Source organism: Dipodomys spectabilis, unplaced genomic scaffold (assembly GCF_019054845.1).
Source record: "Dipodomys spectabilis isolate Male_0828 unplaced genomic scaffold, ASM1905484v1 ptg000018l, whole genome shotgun sequence".
Classification (NCBI taxonomy): Eukaryota; Metazoa; Chordata; class Mammalia; order Rodentia; family Heteromyidae; genus Dipodomys; species Dipodomys spectabilis.
The window spans coordinates 2,793,114-2,808,234 of record NW_024870695.1 but is presented as its reverse complement, the minus strand read 5'-3'; the positions used below and the strand labels follow the sequence as shown (position 1 = coordinate 2,808,234).

The following is a 15,121-nucleotide window of genomic DNA, read 5'->3' as shown; positions in this document are numbered from 1 at the left end:
ATAGCTCCTCAGAAATCACCTCCACACCCCTACACCCCACACACCTGGGGCCAGCAGCAATCAGTGCTAGAGCAGTGGGGTGCAAGTTAAAAGCAGAGTGCAACAGCCCTCCGTGTGCCTCATGTTACCCGCCCAGCAAACAAGTATTTAATGTATATAAGATATCGAAGAACATGCATGGGGAGCGTGGGCACCAGGGTGATGTGCTACCCACATCTCAGCTGCCCTTTTGGGAATCAGTCTCGACTGAGGCCTGGTATGTGGTGTCTACAGTCTTATGGTTGCACTTAATGAAAGCTGTTCCCCAGAAATGGACAGATTCCTTTCATCCCTAGAGCTCCAAAGCATGGTGCACCCTATTTATTCTTCCCCAGCCCTGCACACACAACACTCGAGCTGTTCCACTTCTTCCATGTTCCATGCAGTTAGAACATATACTCTCCTGCGCTCCTCAGTTGTTCCTAACCTGCGTGCAACCTTGCCGACTTGTGACCTGGGCCCAAGGGCCTCATCTAAAATGGGGAGGGGCCTGCCTCCTTCCTTTGCGCATACACCCCAGGTAAACCTTGATGACTCCCACCTGGGCCTGCTACTGAGCCAGAGATGAGATGGCTTGTGGTAGAACTAGCCTGGATAATTCAGGGGGGATCAGCTGTTGAGCTAGATGTGGTGAGAAATAGAGAGCCATGGAAAGTTGGGGAAGCGGGAGGGAGGTCAGTGACCCAAGCTGGATTTTGGATGTGTACAGGGTTTCCTTGCCTTTCTGAGCTAACCTCACTTACTTGCCCTGTTCAACTGACAGACCCGCTTCTAGAGGGAGGACTTACCGGGGTGGCAAAACAGGGCAAGTAAACAACCCCGAATGTGAGCCCAGAAGCAGCTGTGCAGCTTCAGATAAGCCCTGTGTCTGCTACCCCACAGCTCGGTGCTGGTAGCTGGACAAGGATGTGGTTGTTTGTGCTGTAAATCAGCCTTCCTCTTCCAGACGTTGCTCCCTGAAAACTCAGCTGTGAGAGACAGGAAGCCAACTGGAACCCAGCAGAGCTGCTCGGCAGCTCCCTCCACACAGCAGTGCACACTGCTTCCCCATGGGGCATTGGCTGGGCGGGCATAGTACACTCAGGGTTTTCCAGGCCCAGGGAACTCAGGGAAGGGTGTATGGTAGAGGCGAGGTGTGATGTGGACAGGCCTCCATGGTGGGGGCACAGTGAATGATGGGTGCAGTGACCACCACTACCATGGCACACACCTATTAAGTCTCAGCTACTCAGGAGGCTGAGGTAAGAGGATCACTGGGAGCCCAAGGAGTTCAAGGCCATGATAAGCAATATAGTGAGACTCCATCCCAAATCAAAATGAAATTTTTTTTGCCACATCTTCCAGATGAGTAGGCTCCTGGGGCCTCCGCTTCCTCCTCTACCACCTCTTCTTCCTCTTCCTCTTCTTCCTCCTCCAGGCTCCTGCTCGTGTGTACCATGGAGAGCGAGGCCACAGGCACACCTTTGGTTGACTCAAACAAGAGCCTAGCATAGTCATACCTTGGCTGTTGGGCTCCCAGCAGGAGGATACTCTCCTTATAAGCATCACTAGGTTTTGGGGATCTGTCTGTCCAGCAGTCCATGACTTCCTTCTCTGTGTTGAACTTGTCCCAGGAAACCAAGGAAGACAGAAAGCAGGCTCATGTCTAGCCACAAGATGTATGTCTTTCTCCCGCCTTCTACACAGATGCTACAAGTCCCATCTTCTGCTAGGACCAGTTCCCTAGTCCCTGCCTGCACTGCCCATTCCTCCCACAGCCCTTGTGCATTGGCAGACAGGCCATCATCTTCTTCCCTGTGCTACCTAGTGGCTAGTGAGTTGATTCAGGCACGAGGGTGGGATTGGTAGTTAGAGGAAGGGCTGGCAAGAAAATCCTGTTGGGGCAAACTCTGCACCCCACAGCACCCTGCACCCTCCTCCTTCAGTCCCCCCCTAGAGGTATGTGTTCTCCATGTGTTAAAGTACACATAACAAAAGTTACCATTTTAAGTACACAATGTGAAGTGCTGGGGATCAAACCCAGGGCCTCACACATGCTAGACAAGTGCTCTACCACTGAGCCATACTTCCAGCCTCTTTTCTGGACATTTTAGATGTGTCTGTTCTCACTTATTTTCCCAGAAAGATGCAAGCCGCAAAGGACAGGGACTGTGTGCCCAGCACACAGTCGGGACAGTGGACATTTGAACCCAGTCAGGGTCACAGCTAGTTCAAGAGACCACTCAGCAACTAGCCTGCCTGACCAGCTCTATGCCACAGCCCCGGCAGAGGCTGGCAGGTCGGAAGGAGCCACTGCTAGCTGGTGCTGGTTAGTGGTTTGGAGGCCTGGCAAGAGGAGCTTGTGAGGATGGTTACTGGAGGCTGATGGTGCTAAGACAAGATTCAAGGGGGCAATTAATACAGACCTGTTTGCCCTGGCTGTTGGCCCAGTGTGGGGAGGGAGTCTAATATGTGGTGGTGGGGGGTGGGGCATCTGTTTAAACCCGTCCCCTAACCAGCTCCCTTCCTCCTGCCCAACAGGCCTGGCTGGATCTAGTAGTCTGGGCTTGCTGCCCTGTAATGAACCCACAGGACTTTGCCTATGTCACACATAGGAGATAGCTGTCTCTCCCCACGCCCAGCTTTTGCCTGGACAGAGAACTTCTGACAGCTAGAAAACTGGAGAGGGGAAAATGTAGGCATATTAGACTTTTCTGGACCCTAGAAAAGGGAGAAGGACAGGGCTTCATCTCAGTCATTGAGGCCAGAGTGGGGCTCAGGGGCCAGGTAGTTCTGCAGCTGTGAGGATAGGAATTGGACGTGCACCCCACCTCCACCCCCAGGAGCTGCCCTCTGGCCTGAAGCCCCAAGAAGCAGAGCAGCCTGGGGTTCCCAGGCCTAGGAGGGTGCAGAAGATGGTGTGCGTGCAAATCTGCAGGCTCTGTGTCCCCTGGAGGCTATGCACTGGTCATGGGGAGTCAGAAGAGAAACCCTTGGCCTGACTCCTGCATGTCATACTCCCCACCTTTTACCTCTTACCTCACTCGTGACATTACACAGACCCTGGACTGTAGGTAGGTTTTGGAAACACTTGGAGGCCTGCCTGGAATTTGAGTTGTATGGGAGCCCCAAATTCAAATTTCAGGTAGATTGATGGGAAGGGAACTGCATGGATGAATTGCATGGGTTATTGTTTTTTGTTTTGTTTGCTTTCTGGCCAGTCCTGGAGCTTGAACTCAGGGCCTGGACACTGTCCTTGAGCTTCTTTTGCCCAAAGCTAACACTCTACCATTTGAGCCACAGCACCACTTCCAGCTTTTTCTATGTATGTGGTACTAAGGAATCAAACCCAGGGCTTCATGCATGCTAGGCAAGCACTCTACCTCTAAGTCACATTCCCAGCCTGGGTTATTGTTTTAGTATTTGTCCATTGGAATATGAATTAGAAGCCTGTCATGCATAGTCTTGCCATCTGAGTTGAAGGAGAGAAAGCATAGGCCAGGCAGGCCTGAAGCTGACATCACGCAGACGCACTAGAAAGGCTGAGTTTGGGAAGTGTTTTCTTACAGTCATACACAGGAACAGAGGACAGGCATGTCTCCAAGCTGTGGAAGCTGTGGGGCCATATGCATGTTGCCTGGTGTGAGGTTTCCAGGATTTCAGGAGAGCGGAACACAAGTATCCTCAAGTCACATTGGTGACTGAAAGTTCAATCTAAGTTTTAAAAATAGCCCCTGAGACACATAAACCAACCTCCACCCACTTCCAGCCCAGCGCAGAATATTTCCAAAGGAAATCGCTCCTATTACTTCATCTGCCACTGCGCGCATGGCCACAGAACTACTCATCCCCTGTTAATTCTGCCTGTGGAATGGACTGTGCTTTCTTGGCTCAATGACGAGCTGGAACAGTGGCCGCCTAATTGGGCATCGATTCCAGTAAACCTGCCATGTGTCACCGAGCATGTGTGGCCCTGAGCCCACATTAGGCCACTAGGGAGGAGCTGCTGCTGGAGTAAATAGACTCTGGAGCAGATCTATTGAGCTCTGGCTGGACCCTGACCTTGGAGGGAGATTGAGCTCCTTCAGCTAGTGGGGAAAAAGAGAACTGAGAGGTTCAGCCCTGGGCTGGAGCCACAGGCAGAACTGGGGAGAGAAGCAGGTAGCTAGCAGGCCACTTTTGGGTCTCTTCTGTCTACCTACTGTCTGTCCTTGACAGGAATCTCCTTCCTTCCAAGCAGGGTGGAAATGTGCTGGGCTTTAGTTTCAGCCTTGTAGAATTAAGAAGCTCCTCTTGTATTGTCTGTCTGCTTTCAAGATGCATGTGGAAGGCTGGATGCTGGTGGTTCATGCCTGTAATCCTGACTACTCAGAAGGCTGATACCTCTGAGGATCATGGTTTGAAGCTAGTCAGGGCAGACAAATCTGTGAGACTGTTATCTACCGTTAACCATAAACAGCTGGAAATGGAAATTGGCTCGAGTGGTATAGTGCCAACCCTTAGTTCAAGCCCCAATACCAGCCAAAAAAAAAAAAAAAAAAGGTGGGGGGGATGCAGGTGGATCCAACCAGCAGAATGAGGTGCCTCCATGTGGAATACCAAAGCTAGGCCTAGCAGCTAGGCTGGCTTGGTCCTCTTACCCCAGGGTAGGAGGAATCAGTTTAGGATCTCCCTCCAAAATGGCCCTCTAGCCTCTAGGCCCTGGCCTGCCCCAGCTTTCACCGTGGTTTTGCAGCCTGGCTGACCTGTGCTCTGCTCTCCTTCACGTAGGCAACCCGAGTTCCTTCTAAACCCACCAGGCCCCAGCCTCAAGGCATCCAGCCTTGGCCATTCCTGTTTCTGAAATATTCTTCCTACCCATTTCCCCTTTCCCCTTGCTAAATTCTTCCTTCAGCTCTTGGCTGAAGCAGCTCTTCCTCCCTTCAGCCAGCCCCCCCCCCCCCCCCCCATACCACTGGCTAATAGCCAGTGGTCAGTATATTTCCTTTTCCTATAGCACATGCTTCCTCTTCCAGAGTCTGCTTTGGCTTACTCCTGTCTACAGTCCCAGAGCTGTGGACTGCTTCATGTGTGCAGCCACTCAGCAGCAATGTTGTACAAGGAGGCAAGGGAGGAGGCACCATCACCTCTCAGAGGAAAAACTGAGGCTGGGGACCCAGGTCTGTTGGAAGCCTATCTCCCTCTTCCTCCAGGAGCTAGCACTTTCCATGTGGTCATTGGGGACTCTAGAAAACTCAAGTCAGGCCTCCTGCCTTCTGTTGAGGCAGATGAAACCCAGAGGCTGGCAGCCCGGGTCACCCAGGCCCTAAGAGCCTCACACACACTTCCCTCCATGGGCTCTGTTACAGTGTAGCCAAGGAGCTGTGTGTGACTTCATCCTCAGCAGGACTCAACCCTCCACCTGGCTGAGCTTCTCCTTTATCGTTCCTACCCCTTAATATTTGCAAAGGGGACAATGGGGAGGTGCTGAGACCAGGGATCCAAGCTGCATGGAGCTCTGCAGCAGGGTCTGCGAAGTGGAGAGTGCCTGGGTTGCACTGCTGGCCAGAGGGCTGGACATGGTTGTGGCAGCTGTGACCCTGAGCCAATCCCAGCAGGGTGACCCTGAGCCAGGGCAGCAGCAGCAGTGAGGGAAGGCGGTGGTGGGTGGAGAGCCGGGGATGTGGGCAGCCTAACCAGTGGCTGGGTTTGCCCTGACATCATGTGCTGCTCTGGCAGGTCACCTGCAGGCTTCTGTCAGTGTTTGTTCCCAGGCCTCTGTTCTCTCTCTTCTGCTCCGACCCATCTGCTGGCCTGTGTTGGGTGCCAAGGAGATGCCTGGGGAGATGAGCCGGAAGGGTAGCTGTAGGGAAGAGGTCCAGGGGGGTGATGCTTATGTAGCTCAAGAATAAAGTGATAGCAACCTGCCCTTCCCAGTGAGTGGGTGCAGGAAGATAGTAAAGGAGTTCCATCTGGAAGAGCCTAGCCAACAAAGATCACTGAGATAACTGTGGTGAATGGAGAGGTGAATGGATGGGGTAGAAGAATAGATGGGTATGTAAGTGGATAGATGGATGGATAGGTGGATGGACAGAATGGCTGGATGGGTAGATGGATGGGTGAGTCGATGCATGGTTGGGTAGATGGATGTATAGGTAGATAGGAGGGTAGATGGAAGAGTAGTTAGGTAGGTTAGCTGGGTGGGTAGGTAAGTGGGTAGACAGATGGGTAGGTAGATGGGACGGTGGTGGATAGAGAGGTGGATGGGTGGGTGAAAGAATGAATGAATGGAAGAATAGGGATACATAGGCAGGTAGGTAGGTGGGTATGCAGCTGGCTGTCTAAACAGGTAGGTGGGAAGGTGGGTGGCTAGATAGGTAGATGGAAGTATAGGTGGGTGGACAGGTAGGTAGGACCAATGGGGGGTGGTGAGCAGCCATTGCCGGGAGGAGGCTGGTACAGAGTGAGTGTAAGCAGCTGCTCTGTGTGAACAGTACAGCACCAGGGCTGTTCTAAGCGTCACAGTGGGTAGAGTGGGAAAAGCGTGGTTTGCACATGCATGTTGGCCCCACACATCCTGCCCTGTGGTGTGCCCCTCGGGTCTGCTGAGTGTCATTCCTCTCACCAGTACCCACTCCCTCCTAGTAAGGCTCAGACCCACAGCCAGCCTGTTCACCTGCAGGCCCCCTTTCACCACCACCCCCTCCTCCCCCATACAGGGGATCACCTGGAGAACCTGAATCCCCACACCTGTTCATCTGCCATCAGTCATGGACCCTTGGCTCAATCTTTGAGCAAGACCTTCAATCATTTGGCCCAAAGGAAGCCCAGCAGAGGATTTTAGAGGTTAAGGGGGACATAAAGGGCCTTTGAGGTAACTTAACACTCAGGTCAGCTGCCCTGGTGTAGCCTTGAAGCCACCCGAGCAGTGCGGAGCCCAGCCTCAGACCATGCATCTGCTCAGAGATCGGGGTTCCCATAGCTACATGGACACTCAGTAGGCACAGGTTGCACGTAAGTCAGCCCTTCTGGCTTCTCTTGAAAAAAATCAGACACCCTTGCAGGCCTGGACTCTCCTATTTCTGTCCCTTCCCTTGTGGCCGGGACAACAGAGGAGTGCTCTACTCAGACCCCACTTGCAGTCTCCTGAGCTGCTTTTGAATGGATGAGCCCTGGGCCAGCTACTCGGAGAAGAGCAGACCCCTGAGCCACGCACTGTGACATGCTGTCTCTCCCTGTCCCCCACCCACAGCTTCACACAGGCAATGTTGAAACAGCCCAAGATGGAGGGCCTGGATAACCCCGCTGCCTACTGCCTGGGCCTTGTGCTCGTGGGTGCAGGTGTCGTGTTTGTGCTGTCCAGCTTCTTCGCACTGGGGTTCACCGGAACCTTCCTAGGTAAAACCCTGGGCGGGAGTCTCCTTGGGCAGGTACACTGGAGTTCAAGGCAGAGCAGGGCACAGTAGCTACCACCTGCTGTCTGTGACGTACCCTGAGGAGCACTGCAGACCCAGCATCTCCATGGTTAGAACAGCAGTCTGGGTTCTACTGTCTCACCTGGCTCTGAGCTCCTGGTTGGGGACAGCTCCTCTTATGGGCCTGTGGGGCAACACTTACTCCATTGCAGAAAGCTTCCAGGCCCTGTTTGCCTGGAGAGGTGAGCCACCCAAAGGCCCAGCAACAAGACCCCCTGTCCTCACAGCCACCCCTGGGTCTGCCCTAGGAAGCTCCCAGTACCCTTGGCTGCTGAGCTAGGTAGGATCTTGGTTTGCTGTGGCTGGGCCACAGGCAGGGCTGCTGCAAGTCTAAGGCAGGATACAGGAACGAGAGACAGTGTCTTTTCTCCATTCCTTGCTGCTTGTGGTGTTTTCATCTGGGAAGACCAGATGCCACCTCACTTTACAACAGTAGGAAAAGAGGAGAGGACACCAGCAGGGGAGGAGAGCTAGGGAGGTATGAGAACAGGCATGAAGAGAAGGTGGCAGCTGTAGTCTACTAAGGGAGCCCCACACAATGCCCAGGCTGACTGCATAGCATAGCTGCCTGGCTCTCCCTCTGCCTCTTCCTCAGCCCAGCCTCCCAATGTACAGGCTCAGGGCTCTGTTGGGGGGAGGAGGGTAACTCAGGAGCGCAGCAAGCCGTGTTTGATTTTAGCTTTCTGGGTCTGTGGCTGAAGGGCAATGCTTTGCCTTCAGGTAAGAACCGACCTGTTAGAGAGGTACAAGCCTGGGAAGAAGATGAGAGCCCTTGGACCTGCCAGGTGCAGGCAGGAGCAGACAGAAGGCAGCCTGAAGAGCGGCAGACTTGCCCGGAGAAGTGGCAAGGACCCTGGCTACAGTGACTAGTCCAGGGCCGAAGGTCAGGCTGAGGCCCTGAAGTACATGCAAAGGCTGAGATTTCATTCCCAGAAAACTGGGAGCCATGGGAGGGCAAGGCAGAGTGGAGACTGCTAGGACAGAGGGCAGAATTAGAGAAGGGCAAGGAGCAACAAGGAGAGACTCCTCAGGATCTGTGAGCTGTTCCTGTCCAGAGTCCTGGAAGACAGGTGAGCAGAGGGAGGGCTGCAGGCAGCAGGGCCCAGAGCCCCTGAAGTGATGGGATATTAGGAGGACAAGCATGGCAAGAGGCAGGACTCCCAGACCAGGGAGTAGCAACCACAGCTTTGGGACCACCCTCTCCCATAGACATGGCCTAGAAACTCCAGAGTGGCCCAGCAGTCTTGGGATGTAGAGCAGAGCAGTCACTCCCCTGTGAGTCAGAAACCCCGAAGAGGGGTTTCTATGCCACCCGCCGCCCGGCCCCACTGCCCCTCTTCCTGCTTCCTGGGAAGAAAGAGCCTCCCAGCAGTCTCGCAAGTGGCTCCTCAGGCCCCCTGCATCTTTTATCCCCAACAATGGGCAGCACAGCACCCAACAAGCCCCTCCTGCCGGTGGCTACCCATTGTAGGCTGTCTGCCCTACTTTCTGCCAGGATGGATGAAGTGCCATTGTCCTCCCAGCCTGGCAGGAGACAAAGGAGGGAAGGCTGCGGAGAGGAGGGGCGCAGTAGCGTCCCTTGTTGTGTGGCCCTAGCAGGCCACCTCTTCCTGCTGAGAGCGGCCATCATGGCAAGGCCTTGTTACTCTGGACGGGTGGGTGGCTGACCTGCTGTCTGGTGGTCTCTTCCCACAGTGTCAGCTCTGGGCTGCCAGGTGGGAGACAGTAATACTGTGGCTGATCTCCCAGGACTGTGGTGGGCGGGCCTGGAAAAGAGGGGACAGAGCTACCCTTAGCAGCCAGCTTGCCCTAAGGGTGAAACCAAGCCCCCTAGGGGTGAGCAGCTGACCGGGGGGAGGAGGGAGGAGATGGGGCAGGCCAGCTTCTGGAGGCAAAGTTGGGCTGAGGCTCTAAAGGAGGGAGAAGTGCCCATGAAGGAAAGGAATTCTGTACAGAGAGCAGGGAAAGGCATCCCAAGAGAGGGAACAAAAGGTGAAAGGGTACCGAGGTGGGAAGAAGTGGGGGGAGGTAGCTGGAGGCTGGAAGCAGGTGGTGGTATGAGGGGCAGAGCTCAGTGCCCCAGCCCCTGGGAACTCTCTGACCCACTGTGCTATTGAAAGCCCTTGCAACCTGTTTAGAGCCTACTGGGGGGCCAGGACCCTGTCTCACTCCCATGGGGAGCCTCCCTCAGTTACAGCGCGCCTCTGCGGACAAATGGTCAGGTGACCTGCCCACCCTGCCCTGCTCCATCCACAGGTGACTACTTCGGCATCCTCAAAGAGGCCAGAGTGACCACATTCCCCTTCAACGTCCTGGACAACCCCATGTACTGGGGGAGCACCATCAACTATCTGGGCTGGGCCATCATGTGAGTACCAGGCCTCCTGCCCCACCCTGCTGGCCACCTGGGACCCCAAGTCAAAACTAAGCCTTCCCCCACCTACATCCTTCTTGTAGTCTCTGGTCAGTGAGCGCCTCTACCTACATGCTACACATGTATGTGTACACACACACACTGACACACACAGACACACAGACACACACACACACACTGTCTCCTCTACTGCCACCACACCTGGGCCTTCCAAACGCAGTTTGAGACAAACCCTTCCTCCAAGAAGCCCTCCCTGACTGCCTCTACTCCTCTACCCCTGTGTTGGAATTGGTGATTAGCAGCCCATCTTCACTTTGAGGTCATGAGTCCTTTCTGCATCCCCAATGTGCCCAGTGACAAGCACCCCAGGCTCACAGTGGCCAGGCCAGGGCTCTCACGAATTAGTGGTACCCTGAGTTGCTTCACACTGGCCATGTGGTGTTGAAGACAGCTGCTTGTGTTGGGGACGGAGTCTCTATCTGAGGACTCGTTAAATATGGGCCATTACCCTGCCTCCCACAACCCATCTGTCTCCTGCCTCCCAGGCCCTCTGATGGGGCCTGAGCACCCAGACATGGGACCATGGTAGGCCAAACAAGGGATTCCTCGGCAAAGCTGGCACAATCCTCAGGATTTTTCCTTCTAGCCCTCTAACACAGCATGGTTCACACTGGGCTTAGGGTCCTCATGTGCCAGCAGGGCTATCATCCCTACCTGGTGTGTTAAGAGATCCAGCAAGACAGGGTAAGAAGGGAAACTTCAGGGTGCACACCCTTCCTCTACAGGCCCCACCCCATTCCACCTCCCCACCCCACAGCGGAGGACTGAGCTAGCTTTGACTACTGCTGGCTGGGAGCTGAGAAGGTGGGCACCCTGCTCACTCTGCTGGCCTGGGGCATGGCCACGTGCAACTGTGGGAAAGCTGGTACCACAGCCCATTGTCCCCAGGTTCTTCTTCCTCTCTTCTGGGATCTTGGATCAAGGTAGGAAAGGCTTTTAGGACCAGTCACTGTCTTAGTACGAGGGGGGGGGGGGTGGTCTGCTTCAGTGGGGAATCATGAAAGGTAGTAAACGTCTGTCAGTCCAGCCCCACTGTGACAGACGGAGAAACAGAGGCTGAGGTCTGAACTCACCCCAGCACAGCTGCATGTCTGGAGCAGAGGTAGCCTTGGTCCCCAGTTCCCTGACTCCTAGAGCACAGCTTCTTGGCTTTGTTTGCTTGCTTTTTGCGTGGGTGGACTTTTCAGAAACAGGAAGTGATCCGTGGGATCAGGTGGGCCCCTGGTGACTAAATGCTCACATGCCAGCCAGCATGGCAGGGTTTGGCGTTTTCCTGGGGATCTCCAGCCCCCAGTCAGGTGACTGATCTGAGCCTGGGGCCTGTCTGCCAATAGGCATGCCACAGGAAGTAGGCTGCCCAACATGGATTGGTCAGGGTGGACCTGCCCCACCAGCAGAACCTCCCTACACTGTCTCTCACAGCCCCATGTGTTCTCAGGAACCCTGTGTGGCTGAGACTATGGCTGAAGGACAGGCTTCTCACAGAACCCTTGCCAGGGGCCAAATTCCTCTCCCACCAGGAGGGATAGGGGTCAGTCACAGGTTCAACTTGGCCACACACACACACACACACACACACATACACACGCATGCATGCACACGCATACTCACACATACATACACACACACATCCTAACAGACTAGGACATAGGTTTTGAGAGCTATGTCTGCCAGGATGAAGAGGGTTGAATCCCAGCCCCAAATTCTTTCCACTGTTTCAACTTAGTCTTTGAAGAACGCTCCACTGCACCTGTAATCCTGGCTACTGGGGAAGCACAGATAGAAGGATGATTGTCTAAGGCTGCCGAGACAAAACCTCAAGATCCAGTCTGAAAAATAAAGGAAAAAGCAGAAGAGCCTGGGAATAGCTCAAGTGGTAGAGTGCCTGCCTAGCAGTTTTGAACCCCAGTGCCACCTCCCCAACCACACACACACACACACACACACACACACACACACACACACAAGAAAAAGTCCTCTACAGGTGTAGGGACAATGAGGACAGAGTCCTGATTTACAGCCTGCTGAACTCTTGGGGCTTGTTTTTCTGTGGAGACTTACAGCTGAAACCAGCAAACTCAATGCAGGGCCTACCCCCTCATGGAAGTTGCTAGGGTCAGATCCATCCCTGCGCATTGTGTCTCTCAAGTAGCTTTGCTTCCTCTCAGGTCTGGAGGACTCTGCCACAGTGCTCTAAGCCAGACACTGTTGGTTCAGGCCTGTCATCCTCGCTTTGTGGGAGGCTGAGAATGAGAGGATCAAGTTTCTAGGCTGACCCAGAAGAAGCTGGGTGTGGTGGCAGTGCTTGTCAGCCCAGCTCCTATGGGAAGTCTAAAATAGGCAGATCGTGGTCCATACACACACGTCCTGTCTCACAAACAATAAGCACAAAAGAGGGCTGGAGGTATGACTATAGTCATGAGTGTGAATCAGCTCAAGCAAACATGAGTCCGTGAGTTCGAATACAAGAACTGCCACCAAAAAGGAAAAACCAAAACATCACAGCCCTTCAGGATCACAGCAGGTCCCCTCCTATGAGGGGCCAGCCTGTCTTCTCCCTACTCCTTGCGATGTGTGACTCTGACTCACGCAGGCTTCTTGTCTACCCCAGAAGGATCTTTGGTTACATCCCCGCTTTGGTTACACTGCCACATCTCCATGTGCCAGTGGAGCTGGCTCAGGGGCCATGGTAAATTGCGATGGCAGCTGGGCTATCAGGAAGGTGAGTTTCTTGTTGTGTGTTGTGGAGAGGAAGGGTCTTGAGCCCCTTATTGCCCACAGAGAGGATACAACTGGACACCATGCCTGTGTCTACAGGCTAGACTCGCCTTTGCTGTCTTTGGGCCTACTCTGCCTCTGCCAGATAACAGACTAGACAGTGTGAGGTCCAGAAAGCTGTTAGGTAGAGAGCAGGGAAGAATCTCCACAGGGCACACATGTCCTCTTGCCCTCTGTCCTAGGACAGGGCAAGGATAGCAGAGTCCCCTGTGGCTCAGAGGCCTGGCTCCAGCCATGGCCCCGGGGCTCTGGCTCTTCCTGCTGATGTGGACGTGGTTGTCCAGCCCCTGCAGGAGCACAGATCCAGAGGTAACCATAGAAATAGATTGGGGGCCAGCTTGACAGCGGCTATTTCTGGAAGCCTGAAGCACACGCACGCGTGCGCGGGCTCCTCAGTGCCGTCACTAACAAGCTGCCTGTATTTGTCCGCACAGCAAGGTCAGAGACTGGTCACCAGCAGAGAGCTATGACAGATGCTCTGCCCAGCTCTAAGCCCACTGCACACACCGCCTGGGCTTCTTGTCTTCTAAGTTAGGGCTACTCAGGTTCCTGGAGCCCATACTGCCCAGGCTTGGCAGGTAGGCCAGGCACAAAGCCCTCACCAGGACTGGGGAAGGGAGAGATCAGGATGGTGGCCCTGGGGCTGCACCCATGGACAAGGACCAGGGATCAGGTGGCAGAGCTGCCCACAGGACGTATATTCATGAGACCCCTTTCCAGGAAAGCACAAGTCCAGGCACCGATGACTGCACTCCTAGCTACTCAAGAGGGTGAGATCTACTGATTGTGGTTCAAAGCCAGCCCAGCAGGAAAGTCCATGAGATTCTTACCTCCAGTTACTCACCAACAATCTGGAAATGGAGCTGTGGCTCAAGTGCTACCAACCCTCTGCAAAAAAGCTAAGGGACAGTGCTCTGGCTGAGTTCAAGCCCTAATATAGACACAGAAAAAGAAGCAAAGCACATGGACACATGGTGTCTGGTGGGCAGAGAAGCATCTCCTGCTGCTTAGCTGCCTCCTGTGCACAGAATAGCTGGATGGCAGGACTGTCCTGAGACCCTGAGCTCCAGCTGGAGCTCAGGACAAGGAGTCAGGGTCTCTGCTGCATCCAGTGCTCATGAGATCAGGATCCTAATGATGAGACCCTCACTACGAAGCCAAGCTCAGTCTCTGCTTATCCCAGCAGGGGCTGCACTGTCAGCCACTGCAGTGGCAGGAGAGGGCTAGGCTCCCTGACCACTGTCTGTCTCTGCAGGCACGCCAGTCCTACGGGCCTGCTGCTGACGGCGCTGGTAGCCCTGGTCTACGTGGTGGCCGTCCTGTATGAAGAGTGAGTAGGGGCTGTGACAGGGTGAAGGGCGTGGGCATGGCAGCGGAGCTGAGCCAGCCTCTCCTTTGGAAGCTCAGCCAGGTGCCCCGCACACCTGGCAGCTGTGGGACTGGGTCGGAGGACAGCGGCAGACGGTGGCTCTGTCCTCTCCAGGCCCCCAGTCCTGTTTTTGGAAGGCTTCAGGCCGTTCTGGGGATGGTGGGGCGGCGAGTGCCCTCTCTTCTGCGGGAGAGGTCATTTGTGTTTTAGTGGCACAGGACCCGGGACGGGCTTGAGCACGTGAGGTGCTGTCACCTAGTTAACAAGGCCTTCTCCAACCCCACAGGCCCTTCACTGCAGAGATCTACCGGCAGAAAGCAGCCGTCAGGTCACACAAAAGGAGCTGACTGGGCGGCCGTGGACCCATCCAGGGCCCTCATGGCCTCTCAGCCCGCGCCAGGCTCCCAGCTCTGCTCAGGGAGAGCGTTGTTCCCTGCTCCTGGAGCATGCCTGGCACAGGCCACTCCAGTGCCTTGGAAACCACTGCCTTGGGGGCCCCAGGCTGCTGTGTGGCCATCTCGCCCCCCTGTCCTCAGTGTGCCCCATTTACCAATAAAGGCCCCCCAACCCCAGCACCCTTTCTGGGCTCTGTCCATCCTTGTCCATGGGGCTTCAGGAGGGTGGGGCAGGGGAAAGGGAGACGAGCTGGCCTCAGTTCTAGCTCCCATTAGAACCTCTCAGAGCTGAGTGGTGGCACTACCTTCGAAGAAAAGGGACTCGAAAGGCCACAACAACTGGCCAGGCCCACAGCCCCTTACCCAGGTAGCAAGCAACCAACTTATAAAGAGGAAAAAAAGTTAATTGGTTGATAGTTTCAGAGGTTCATGGTGGGAGTGGATAGTTGGCCTCACCTTATGGCCAGGAAGGAATGAGAAAATCTGGAAGGGATCAGGGTCATACAATGATGTTCAAAAACATACACCAAAGCCGGGCACCAGCGCCTCACGCCTGTAATCCTAGCTACTCAGGAGGCTGAGATCTGAGGATTTCAGTTCAAAGCCAACCAGGGCAGGAAAGTTCCCTTGAGATTCTTACCTTCAATTAACCACCAGAAAAACAGAAGTGGCG

At 54.6% G+C, this 15,121-nt stretch overlaps 1 protein-coding gene across 2 annotated transcripts in view; it reads left to right on the top strand.

Moving 5' to 3' along the window:
• Pemt (phosphatidylethanolamine N-methyltransferase) overlaps positions 1–14,628 on the top strand; it is a 72,847-nt gene extending 58,219 nt beyond the window's left edge. For both annotated transcript variants that reach the window (XM_042673958.1, XM_042673957.1), the window contains exons 4-7: positions 7,250–7,395; positions 9,729–9,840; positions 13,940–14,014; positions 14,340–14,628. In XM_042673958.1, the coding sequence (XP_042529892.1) occupies positions 7,250–7,395; positions 9,729–9,840; positions 13,940–14,014; positions 14,340–14,400 (394 nt within the window). In that variant the 3' untranslated portion in view covers positions 14,401–14,628. The remainder of the gene's footprint in view (positions 1–7,249; positions 7,396–9,728; positions 9,841–13,939; positions 14,015–14,339) is intronic.
• The last annotated feature ends 493 nt before the right edge of the window (positions 14,629–15,121 follow it).